We start from the raw sequence: 13,099 nt of genomic DNA, 5'->3' as shown, positions 1-13,099 counted from the left end.
GGCATTTCTCACCTTTTTAAGGGAAAAGGCATATATATATATATGTATATACATATATATGTATATACATATATATATATATTTAAACAACAGATTAATGAATGACCTTGGAACCTTTACTTTTGAAACTTTTCATCGCCTCCCATGTCAAGAATAAACTCACTTCTCATGAAAGCTCTTCACCTGGCCTGTCTTTTTCTCTATTCCCTAACTCTTTTTGTTCTATTCACCCTTACTCACAGGAGGGGATGGATTTTATCAGTTTAATTCAATTTCTTACAATGTCTAACATGCAGGTGGGACCCTCTAGGTCCTCAAGTATGGCCCTTTGACTGAATCCAAACTTCACTCAACAAATCCCCTTAATAAAAGGATTTGTTCTTTAAACTTGGACTCAGTCAGTGGGCCACACCCAAGGATCTAGAAGGCCACACGTGGCCTAGAAGGCACAGGTTCCCCACCCCTGGTCAAACATACACTTATATGGGCATAATGTAACAAGAGCCCAGCATGGGGTCTGCTACACAATAGTAATTTAATAATTACTGATGGATTAATTGACTCATTGGTACTTGAATAGTTTTATATTTTAAACAAAATTTACAATTTTGTAGGAAATTCTATTTCCCTAATGTTCTTCTCTCTATGTTGGCTGATAAGCCATATCAGGTTCTGAGCCTAAATCCATCACAGTATCTTACCTAACCAAACCAGCTCTTCCTGCTTACTTCCCTATTTCTGTTAGTGGCACTGTGGTGTGGAACTCCTGAGTCATCTTACACTCTTCCACCTCATTTGCACTCCCAGCCCCCATTCAAATAGTTACCAAGTCCTGTTTAATATGCCTCCTTAATGTCTCATGTATCCATTCCTGTCCTTTCCATTCCCAATACCATCTATTTTAGGCCACTAATCTCTCAATAATTTTTTGTGGTTTGGTCTCCCCACCTCTCCAACCTATATCATCCTATACATCATAGCCAGATCATCCTAAAGCACAGCTCCAATCATATTGCTCCCTTGTATAAAAATTTGCAATAGATCCCACTGTTCACAAATAAGATTTAAATTCCTCAGTCTGGTATTCAAACCCTTCCATAATACAACCCTAACCTATTTTTCTGTTCTGATCCTATTCCTCTATATGTACCAGATATAATCTCCACCAAGATGATTCCTTCATTTGTCCCTAAATACAAGCTTTCCTTCCTTCCCTCAGCTCTTTTATTTATATTATTCCTTTGCCAGCTTATCATCCCACAACCAACCACAGAAATTCTACATGTTTTGGAATACTGGACTTAAAATCAGGAAGATCTGATTTTGACCCTAACCTCAAATACTTAATAGCTGGGTGATTCTGGGCAAGTTATTTAACTTCTCTAGGGCTCCTTTTTCTCATCTTTAAAATTAAAATCATAATAGTACTTCAATACTTACCTCACAGGGTGTATGTGATATATACATATAGGCGCGTATGTGTATGCATATATATGTATATGTGTTAAAAAAGATATATATGCATATATAAATATATGCATATATATCTTTATAAGCTTTAAAATGTTACATAAATATGAGTTATCTCAAAAGCTATCTCCTTCCTGAAGTCTTTTCTGTACTCCCCATACAGATGTTTCCCTCGCCTGAAATCTCATGGCACTCTATGACTCTCTTATTATACTTGGCCTTGTTTAATGATAATGATGATATTAAAAGTTGATGTTTGTATAGTACTTTAAGCCTTACAAATTGTTTTATATATTCACTATCTCACTTAATCTCAGTCACACATTTGTCATATTCTAGCTAGTAGATTGCAAACTCCTAGAGAGCAGAGACTATGCTTTAGGAGTATCACAAAGTATTCTGTATCACAAAATCTAGCATACTCTTTGATCCAATAATAAATAGAGATTAAAAAAAGGACCTACTTGTACAAAAATATTTATAGAAGCTCTCTTTGTGGTGACAAAGAATTGGAATCTGAGGGGATTTCCATCAATTGGGGAATGCAGTGGAATACCATTGTGCTTTAAGCAATGACGAGCAGGATGCTCTCAGAAAAGCCTATAAAGACTTACATGAACTGATGCAAAGTAAAATGAGCAGAACCAGGTTAACATTGTACATAGTAAGAGCAATATTGTGAGTGATCAACTGTGACTGGTACAACGAGCCAAGACAATAAATACCAAAATCTCATGAGGAAAATTACTATCCATTTCCAGAGAAAGAACAGATGGAGTCTGAATGTAGATTGAAGCAGACTATTCTCACGTTATTTTTTGGGGTTTTTTTCTTTTGTTCTGCTTCTTCTTTCACAACATGACCAATATGTAAATATGCTTTACATGACTGTACATATATAACCTACATCAAATTGTTTACCATCTTAGAGACAGGGGAAGTGAATATTTGGAACCAAAAGTTTCAAATGAATATTAAAATTTGTCTTTACATGTAATCAGAAGAAAAATGATACTATTATAAAACCCCAACAAAATCTAGTATTGAAAGAAAACTTAGAGAACATTTAGTCTGATCTCTTCCTTTTACAGATGAGAAATTTGAGATACAAAGAATTTAAACAACTTGCCCAGATTCACTTAAGCAGTAAGTAGCAGCTCTGAGATTTGAACTCAGGTCCTCTAACTTCAAATTCAATGCCTTTTTTCTATACAATTTCAATTTTATTAGAGAAATTTTTACAAGGTTATCATAATTCTCAGAAAGTCCCGACTGTGTACGTTTCATAGGGAATATGCTAAAACCAATAACTGTAACGTTTCCTTTGACAACTCTGACAATCCTGTTGACTTTTATAAAAGGTCCTTGTCATGCTTGTTGTCGAAATTATAACTCTTATACACTCAAATATTGTTAGATAGTGATCATGAGTCCCTGCAGTGGGTAATTTTAGCATAAATCCTGAAATGATAGCTTTATCAAACTTGAGTGCAACTGGACAACAATATACTAACTGATATATGTATTCCCAAGAGATAACAGTCTACATAAATTACATAGGGTGCCATGTTTTGTGTGATTTTTCAAAAAGAAACAAAACCCTGCTACAAAGTAGGAAATAAGTATAAGGGAAATGATAAGTCTGCAAAGTACAAACATCTTATATGTTATTATAAAATGAGAAATAGGTATTTGCTATAAATCAAGGGGGGAAAACATCAGTGAAAAACTTTAATAGTTTGCCAAATATACAGTTATTAGAATTATCTAAATATCACTTAAATTATAAAACTGGTATAGATGATTCTATAAAATAATGAACACAAATTACATATCAACAACCCCTGCAGTCCAGTAATGGCCCCCAAAGCCCAACAGCATGAAATTCAATGCTTTTTCTACTACACTGTGCTCCTTTCATCTACGTACTTCCCAAAGCAGTGTCCTGGGCCCTCTTCTTCTTCTACACTCTTTTCTCATAAGGGGTCTGTTATTTTTATGCAAGAGACTCTGAGATCTCTCTCTCTCTCTTCTCTCTCTCTCTCTCTCTCTCTCTCTCTCTCTCTCTCTCTCTCTTTCTCTCTCTCTTCTCTCTCTCTCTCTCTCTGTGTGTGTGTGTGTGTGTATAAGTATGTGTGTATTTGTTTGTTGACTTAAGATAAAGATAGGAGAAACCACTGGAGAATGGTCCCAGAAGCTTTAAGTTGGCCCCGGGCACTATTTCTCCCTTAGAAGTGGGAAACCAAAGACCTTTACTCTAGGTCTACCCAAGCCATGACTAGATGAAAAGTTCTCACTGCCACTGCTCCTGGGCTTCCTTAGTTCACCTATTTCATCTAATCTTCTTCTAGGCCTGCAAACCCCACCCACATGCCTAGTATAAAGACAGGATCCTCAGAAACCCACACAATGCTTCACCCAGGCCAACCCAGCTGACTCCTTCAAGAGTGACCATCCAGGTCCTCCAGAAATTCTCCCCTCTTCTCTGTGATTCTAATGGCTAAGCTCCCTTCACCTACTGTTTCTCTAAGTTCTCTACTGAGCAGAATTCAATAAAGAGTGGTAACCACTAAAAGAGCTGTGCTCTCTTATGCTAGAACAGATCTTAAACTGAAAACAACCTATATTTAGGATATACACACAAATATATACATACATATGTATATATAAATGTATGTATGTCTATACATACATACATACATACATGTATACACATATATATCCATCTTGCACTCCAGTGTCATATTTCCAACTATTTGCTGGACATTTCTACCTAGATGCTCCTTCAGAATCTATAACCCAATGTGCCCAAAATAGAAGCTGACATCATCACCCAACTGCACTATTTCAAGTCACTGAGATTTGAAAAGTCTTCCTTCTCCTTTAACTCCCATCTGATCACTAGCCAGGTCCTATAAATTCTATCTCTACATATCTCATTCATGCTGCTGTCTCCACTGTCGCTCCAGCCCTAAACCATTGGCTCAGCTTCTAGCATTTGCCCTATAGCCATCAAGCAATGGAGCAAACTCTATGGACATGAGGCCAGCCATCACCACTAACTGCTAAGCAACTCTCACCAAGGGGCAGGCAAACCAACCTAACTGAAGCAACAGGGTACCCTGAAGAATATACATGAGGTGGCATATACCAGGCATGCAAAAATCACTGCTACCATTTCCCTTCAAATCATGATAAATACAACATAGAATCTTGAATCCAAGAGCCCAGGGAATATCTGTATCTCTCAGACCACTATTCCTACTTGCAGACCTGCCCCAAGTCATTGCTCTGAGAATCAACTCTGATTCAGATGCCAATTGGCAAATACTTCTGCAAGTGCTGCAGCCCCTGCCTTACTAAAGACCCAGAAAAAAGAACATTTTGGCCCTGTCAAATGGTTCAACATCAGAAAAAGATATGGTTTTATCAGCAGAAATATGATTAAGAAGATTCATTACCATAAGCTTTGCTGATGCTATGACTCTGCAGTCATGGGCTTTTCCATCTGACTTGCAGATGAAACCTCCTATATGTGTTCATTCTCTCTCTTTGTCTCTGTCTCTCTCTCAATGTGAGCTCTGAAAGCAGGGGATCTGCCTAGCTTTTCTCTTTGCATATCCAACATTTGTTTAAGTTAAGCCAACAAGCATTTTAAGTGCTTACTATGTGCCAAGTACCAAGCTAAATTACACTAGAGATAAAAAATATGAACAAAAAGACAGTTTTTGTCTTCAAGAAACTTATATTACAATGAGGGAAAATAAGATAAAAGGAAGTTGATTTTTAATTGATTCTGCTATCCATTTCCATTTTATGGGTGAGTTCATCCCATTCATATTCAGTTATAATTATTATTTTATTCAGTTATAATTATTCATATTCAGTTATAATTATTTTATGTAATTATTATTTTATCAGTTATAATTATTTTATATAATTACTGTAATTACTATTAATTTCCCTCCATCTGATTTTTACTCACTATCATTCTCAGCCTCTTTTCACCCTATCCTTGTTACCTTATCTTCTCCCCTTACCGCTCCTATTCTTTATTTTACCCACCCCTCTAAGAGTCCCTCCCTTACCTTCTCCCCCTACCCTCCTAAATCTTAACTTATGTGCCCTTCTAAAAGTCCCTCCCCCACCTTGTCCCCCAAGTTTTCTCACCTCTCTACAAGTTCAGAAGACTTCTACACACTTCCAGATGTATACATTGTTTCCTCATCAACCCAGATAAGAGTAAGTTTCCAACATAACCAGTCCTCCACCGCCATCTTCTTCCTCTGTATTAGTTCTTCCCTTCACAGCCTATTTTAATGAGGCAATTGCTCTTTTTTTACCTTTTCCTAACCAATTTTGTTAGAATCACCCCATCATACATAACTCAACTCTATAACTTTTCTTTCAAACTACCTTAGTAATGACGACAGTTTTAAGAATACTGATAACATTTTCATATATAATAAGTAAACAGTTTGACCTTAATGAGTGCCTTAAAATTAGTCTTTAATGTTTCCTTGTATTTCTTTGGGATCTACCATGGACAATGAAGCAATATCAATACTGAAACTATATGTACCAAATATTACAAAATCTAAATTTTTAAAAGAAAAGTTAAGTGAATTACAGGTGGAGATAGATAGTAGTAGTAGTATAATAGTGGGGTCCTTTGAACTACTCCAACCATTTTTTGGAGAGCAATCTGGAATTATGCCCCGAGTTATTAAGTTACCTATATCCTTTAACCCAGCAATACCACTACTAAGTCCATTTCCAAAGATGATTAGGGAAAAAGGAAAAGAACATATCCATTCTAAAATGTTTATAGCAACTCTCTTTATGGTGGCAAAGAACTGGAAATTGCAGGGGTGCTCATCAATTGGGCAATGGCTGAACAAGTTTGGTATATGATTGTGATGGAATACTACTGTGCTAAAAGAAATGATGAGCTCAATGATCTTAGAAAAAGATAGAAAGACTTCCACAAAATGGTGAAAAGTGAAATGAGCAGAAGCAGGAGAACACTGTATGCAGTAACAGCAATACTGTTTTAAGAACGACTTTGAGTGAATAAGTCATTTTGACTATTATAAATACCCAAATTATCTATGAAGGAAGATGCTATCTGCACCCAGAGAAAGAACTAAACAGAAGCATAGACCTATTTGTGTCTAATGCTAGCCACCTCTAGGGTAGAGGGAGGGGGAAGAAAAAAAAAAGAAATTTACACAATAACTTTATTATCTATTTAAAAGTAATAGCAAGTTGTACATAACAGATTCGCAGTTTCATGTATGATCATCTTTTTTTTTAAATTATACTATGCTAAGGAAATGCTTGTTTTATTCCATAAATTAAAAATAAAACAAATGAAAAAAAGGGACTTGAAGTGGGATTGGGGGAAGAAATCACACACATGCTGGTTAAGTCTTGTGGGTGTTACATACATATTAAGCCTTAATAAATGTTATTTTATTCACCTATCACCTCTCAGAGGATTATTTATTATGGCCTCTTGTCTCCCTACTTTTGGTTATCTCTCCTCTCTCCAATCCATTGTCTTCTGAGCTGTCAAAATAATTTTACTAAAGCATACAGCTGTTCATGTTTCTCCCCTGCTCAAAAGTCTCCAGTTGCTTCCTAATGCCACTCCTCTAAAATACAAAATCCTTAGTTTGTCATCAAAGGCACCACAATCTGGCTCCTGTCTCTCTTCTCTGACATATTTTAAATTATCATCATGTTGAAGGGTGGGGAGGGGAGAGGCGCTAGTCTTTCTTTGTATCCCCAGTGTTTACCACAGTACTTGGCACATAGTAAACACTTAATAAATGCTTATTGACCAGCTTCTTGAACATTTTCTAGCCAAACTGTCCTAACAGCTACTCCTAACATCAGTATTCCATCTCTCAAGTCTGCCTTTGCACTCACTGTCTTTGATGGCTGCAATGCACTTCTTTTTCACCTAAGTCAATCTTCTTGAAGGCCTACCTCAAAGGTGGCCTTTCCCAATCTCTCCCTCCTTATCCCTGTTTCCAACTCTAACACACACACACACACACACACACACACACACACACATATATATGCAAACTTTAGAACATAAACTCAAGAGTTCTGTTTCCTTTTCTCCCCCCCCTCTTTGGTCTTTGTACTCAGGACCTTGTATCTAGTAGGTGATGAAAGAATAGTAATTAAGGAGCACCCATCCCATCTTCTCTTACTGGACATACACTATCAGTTCTTGACCACTCTGGCAATCATCAGCATTGTCACACCATAACACAGTTGGGCTTCATTTTACTCTCATCATTTCTTTTTCTTTCTCTGCAAAAGACTCTGAATCTCTTTGTAGAATCAACACAGGGTTATAGATTACCTATTAGCCTGAAGGCAACTGAAGTCACATTCTTATATTCTAATCTAAACCAGTGAAACTTTACACAAACCCATATCTCTGTTAGTCTGTTAAATGTCTCCTTAGTACTGAGCTCCATGGCAGCTGCACACAAATTACTTCTCCACTTCAAATCTCCCTCCTTCCATTCTATACCGTTGGGGAACAAATTATCAAAGCACCAGAACAAAGGCTCTAGATGTCTACTTTGCTCTTGGAGAGTTGAAAACAATTTAGAAAGGGTCTTTGCTCAATCTTCACCCAGGCAGTGGAGCCAAAAGTTCTTGGGCGTATCCCAGAACTTTCTTGCAAGGCTAAAAGCCAAAAGAGAAGTTGCATCGGAGTCAACCTCTAGGTGAGTCAGAGTCCAAATGGAGGTTGGGTCCATTTAGTAGTGCACCTTGGTAAATCTCTCAGGTTTACATGGAAGACTTGCATGTTCAAGTTACTGGTGTGGTCCTATGACTCCAAAGGCAACATTAAGTGAAGAGTGTTGAATACTGAGGGCCATGATCATCTAGTCACAAAGTATTAAGTTTATAATCACTATAGTTCCTTTTAGCTTGGCTAGATAAATGACCACAGAATATTTAAGTGCAGGAATAGCAATGGCCTATATAGTTTGATGGCATGAGTTTCAGGAAAGCTCCAGGTCTCCCCCTCGCCAGCCCATTCAGTAATGGCCAAAAGTGAATAGTTAAAACTTTATTCCTTTTGTTGTCCTTCTAAAATGCAAACAACCCCCTGGGAAAGCATCATGTTTAAAAGTGTTATCTGTCTTGTCAGTATAAATGCTATTCAAATCGATTCTGGAAAGCTAGGAGGAACAGAAAGCTTTTGATGGAGAGGAACAGGAATTGGGTTCCTGAGGAAGAAAAGTACTAGACAATCACAAAAGGGATCCAGAATGGGGAAACTAAGGCCAGACTTCACTTCCTTCACAATTATGCCCAGTTTGAGGCAGTTCTCAGATGAAGAAATTGAAGCCATCTATAGTCATATGAAAAAATGCTCTAAATCATTTTTGATTAGAGAAATGCAAATCAAAACAACTCTGAGGTACCACATCACACCTATCAGATTGGCCAACATGACAAAACAGGAAAATGATAAATGTTGGAGAGGATGTGGGAAAATTGGAACACTAATATATTTGCTGGTGGAGTTGTGAAATGATCCAACCATTTTGGAGAACAATTTGGAATTATGCCCAAAGGGCTACAAAAATGTGCATACCCCTTGATCCAGCAACAGCACTTCTAGGGCTATATCCCAAAGAGATCAAACAAATGGGAAAAGGACCCACATGTACAAAAATATTCATAGCAGCTCTTTTTGTGGTGGCAAAGAATTGGAAATTGAGAGGATGCCCATCAATTGGGGAATGGCTGAGCAAGTTGTGGTATATGAATGTAATGGAATACTATTGTTCTATAAGAAATGATGAACAGGCTGACTTCAGAAAAACCTGGAAAGACTTATATGGTCTGATGCTGAGTGAAGTGAGCAGAACCAAGAGGACTTTGTATACAATAGCAGCCACGTTATGCAATGACTAAGAATGTTAAACTGAACCCTTCTCAGCATTAGGAGGATCTAAGACATCTCCAGAGGCCTCAGGATGGAAAATGCTGTCCACATCCAAAGAAAGAACTATGGAAGTCGAATCGCTCTCACTTATTTTTACTTTCAGTTGAGTTTTGTTTCATCTTTCTGATGGTTCCTCCTATTGGTTTTAATTTTTACTTACAACTTCACTAATGTGAAAATATGTTTAATGGGTATGTAAACGTAAAGCCTATGTCAGATTGGGTGGGGGGTGGGAGAAAAAGGGAGAAAAAATTTTCAACTCAAAAGCATATGGAAAAAAAAATTAAAAAAAATAAAAATTACAAAATAGGAAAAAAAAACCCTAAAAAAAACCAAACCAAAACAAACAATTATGCCCAGTTTGAAGAATTTACTTAATGGGTTAAAATGAGACAAGTGCCAGAGGAATAGACTGGAAATAATGACCCCTTTATCTCTTGTCTGGTCATGAATGTATGCAAGCATTTCCTGAAAGCTAAACTTGGAGCCAGGAGTTCTAGGTACTTATTAGCTTGGGTAGCAAGTTGGTACAGTGGATAGAGAGCCTAGCCTGGAGTCAGGAAGACTCATCTTCCTGAATTCAAGTCTGACCTCTGACACTTATTACAGATGTGACCCTGGGCAAGTCACTTTACCTTGTTTGCTTCAGTTTCCTCATCTGTAAAATGAGCTGAAAAAAGGAGACCTCAGACACTTATTACAGATGTGACCCTGGGCAAGTCACTTTACCTTGTTTGCTTCAGTTTCCTCATCTGTAAAATGAGCTGAAAAAAGGAAATGGCAAACTACTCCAGTATCTCTGCCAAGAAAGCCTCAAATGGGGGGTCATGAGGAGTCAGACACAAATGAAATGACTGAACAACAAAATTTATTAGCTTAGGCAAGTATTTTCAGGCTCTTTTGACCCTTGTTTTTACATCTGTAAAATGAATTTTGACCACATAATGTCTAAGATGCCTTCCAGTGATAACACTGTGAGAATCTATAAGGACAAAGGTATAGACTATATTAAAATACCAGCCACAAATATCAAAAATAGATCTAGACATATCACCACTTCTAAGGTTAAATTGACTTCATCTTTTGAAAAAGAAAACTATAACACCTACACTTTTAAAAATGCTTTGAATTATGGTCCTCACAATAACTCACATTTATATAGTAGTAGTTACAAAGTTCTTTTACATACATTACCTCTTTTGATCCTCACAATCATAATTATTCTCATTTTACCTACAAGAAACTTGAGACTTAGTAGGATTAAGTGACTTACTCAAGGTCATATAGCTAGCAAACATCAGAGTTAAAACCTTAACCTAGGTTTTCTGACTTCTAGTCTAATGTTTTTCCCATTAGGTAATACTGCCTCTTTTAGGGGTCTAAGAAAAACTGGTGAAAGTCCTTCCTAATAGTAGTCTTTTGTTAATAATAATGCCCAGGGGAAAAAATATGTCTCTTTCAATTTAACAAGTATTTTAGACATATTCTTAAAGCAATCATTCCCAACTATTTTATTTTTTTCCTATTTTCACTTCTTATTTAGTTAAGACTGTTGTTTAAAAATTGAAGACACTTGTTCCTTGCCTGTTATATCTTGAATGTGAGACAAAGGAGATATGAATGCTGGCATTTAGTTTGATTAATGAATAGCATTTGATTCCACTAGCCATTATATTTTATTAAATAAATGAACTACTTCCTGTTGAAAGATAATATTAATTAACTTGTTTGGGAGTTATTTGAGTAAGGCCATCACAAATTGCCCCTGATAATGGTGTCCCTTTCTCTAGTTCTCAGTTCAGATTTTTGCCCCAAGGCTCAATTGTAGGTGACAACTATCAATTGTTGAACAGCATTACCCTTTAAACTCATCACTGTATTTACTCTAGTAATTAACCCCTTCACATTTTCTCCTCCCCTGTGTGGAGGAGAAAAGATTCCCTCCCCCCCCTCCAGCTTGAGGACCATTACAGCTGGCAGTCTTTGGAAAGCTACCAATTGCAGGAACTCTGCAGTTTGCTCCTGAATATTGTAGCTACCAGAAGTCTTTTGTTACCTAGCAGACACTGAAGACCATCACTTCTAGAAACCAAATCACCCTCAAGGGTGAATTTGGCCAAGGGCAACAATGCTCCAGAAATACAAAAGACTGAAGGAGCTTTCCAACCAAATTGTAAGAAATCTTAGGGAGCAAATATTGACTTATTAACCAAATCTAGGAATACTCAAAGTGAGGGAAAGGGAAGAGGGAATGCTGTTGTCTGTCCTTCCTACTCAAAGAGGACCAATGAAATCATGATGTTGGGATCAATGTATGGTGTGTTCCACTGTAGCTGATCCATCCAAAAGAGCTCAAAATGCTCTACTACAGGTTGGGCATGAATAGTCCTTATGAACATCTGGGATGGCAATGTCTCTTCCTTTGAACTAATGACATTCTGCTTTGTTCATAGAGCACAGCATCTTCATTTGGGCATGCCATGCTGGGCAGTCCTGTGCCAGTTTCTCCCACGTCTCCCAATCAATTCCAAAGTTCTTCAGAGACCTTGAGAGTGTCCTTGTACTATTTCTTCTAATCTCCATGTGTGCACTTGCCTCGTGTGAGTTCTCCGTAAAGTAGTCTTTTAGGTAAACATACATTTGGTATTTAAACAACATGGACAGCTCCTTGGAGTCCTGCTCTCTATAGCAGAGTTTGAATGCTTGGCAGTTCAGCTCAAAACAGGACCTCGGTCTAGTACCTTATCTTGCCAGGTGATCTTCAGAATCTTCCTAAAACAATTCAAATGGAAGCGGTTCAATTTTCTGGCATGGTGCTGGTATACTATCCAGGTTTCCCAAGCTTACATTAATGAGGTCAGCACCATGGTTCTGTAGTCCTTCAGTTTGATAAGTGAACTAACCCCTCTTCCCTCCCACACTTTCTTTCAGAGCTTCCCAAAAGCTGAGCTAGCTCTGGTAATGCACACATCAACCTCATCATCCATGTGGACATCCCTGGAAAGTATACTCCCAAGGTAAGTGAACTTATCCACAGCATTCAAAATTTGTATATAAGCTTAGAACAAATGAAGAGAAGTACTGATGAATTCAGCAGACATGAAACTCACTCCACAAAAAGATTATATAAGCTGGGACTACAAGAAAATTTAATAAGTATTTTGATAAATTATAAGTGAATGAGTGATCAAAGCAGTTAATCAATACTTATTTATTATGTATCTATTATGTACCAGGCCTTTTGCAGGGTACTGGAGATACTGAAGACAGAGATGAAACAGTCCCTAACTTCAAGGAAGTTACTTTCAATTCAAGAAGACATCATATACACACAGAGTTTATATCTATATCTATATCTGTATCTATCTATGTATAGATAGAAATAGATATATAGATATTTATATAGATATAGATAGATATAGACATATACACATATGTGTGCACATACATATATACGATACATACAAAATAAATACAAAGTAATTTTGGGGGGAGACGATAATAATAGCTCAGATCAGGAAAGACCTCAAAGAGAAAGTAGAGCTTGAATTGGCTTTGAAGGAAGCAATGATTTCTAAGAGACACAAAGGAAGAAGAAATACATTCCAGCATAGGGGAAACTCTATGTACAAAGGCATG

General features: G+C 37.1%; 1 protein-coding gene across 2 annotated transcripts in view; it reads right to left on the bottom strand.

Moving 5' to 3' along the window:
* NECTIN3 (nectin cell adhesion molecule 3) overlaps positions 1-13,099 on the bottom strand; it is a 197,569-nt gene that overhangs the window by 80,861 nt on the left and 103,609 nt on the right. Inside the window, exon 8 of one of the 2 annotated variants that reach the window (XM_078146700.1) lies at positions 10,307-12,232. The exons of the other annotated variant lie outside the window; for it this stretch is intronic. Within the exon in view, the coding sequence (XP_078002826.1) occupies positions 12,203-12,232 (30 nt within the window). The 3' untranslated portion in view covers positions 10,307-12,202. Of the gene's footprint in view, positions 1-10,306; positions 12,233-13,099 lie in introns of those variants that run through there. 2 annotated transcript variants of the gene reach the window in all.

Source organism: Phascolarctos cinereus, unplaced genomic scaffold, assembly GCF_003287225.1.
Source record: "Phascolarctos cinereus isolate Bilbo 61053 unplaced genomic scaffold, phaCin_HiC Scaffold_726;HRSCAF=1367, whole genome shotgun sequence".
NCBI classification, from domain to species: Eukaryota; Metazoa; Chordata; class Mammalia; order Diprotodontia; family Phascolarctidae; genus Phascolarctos; species Phascolarctos cinereus.
The sequence above is the reverse complement of the archived record's forward strand: the minus strand, read 5'-3'. Positions and strand labels throughout refer to the sequence as shown.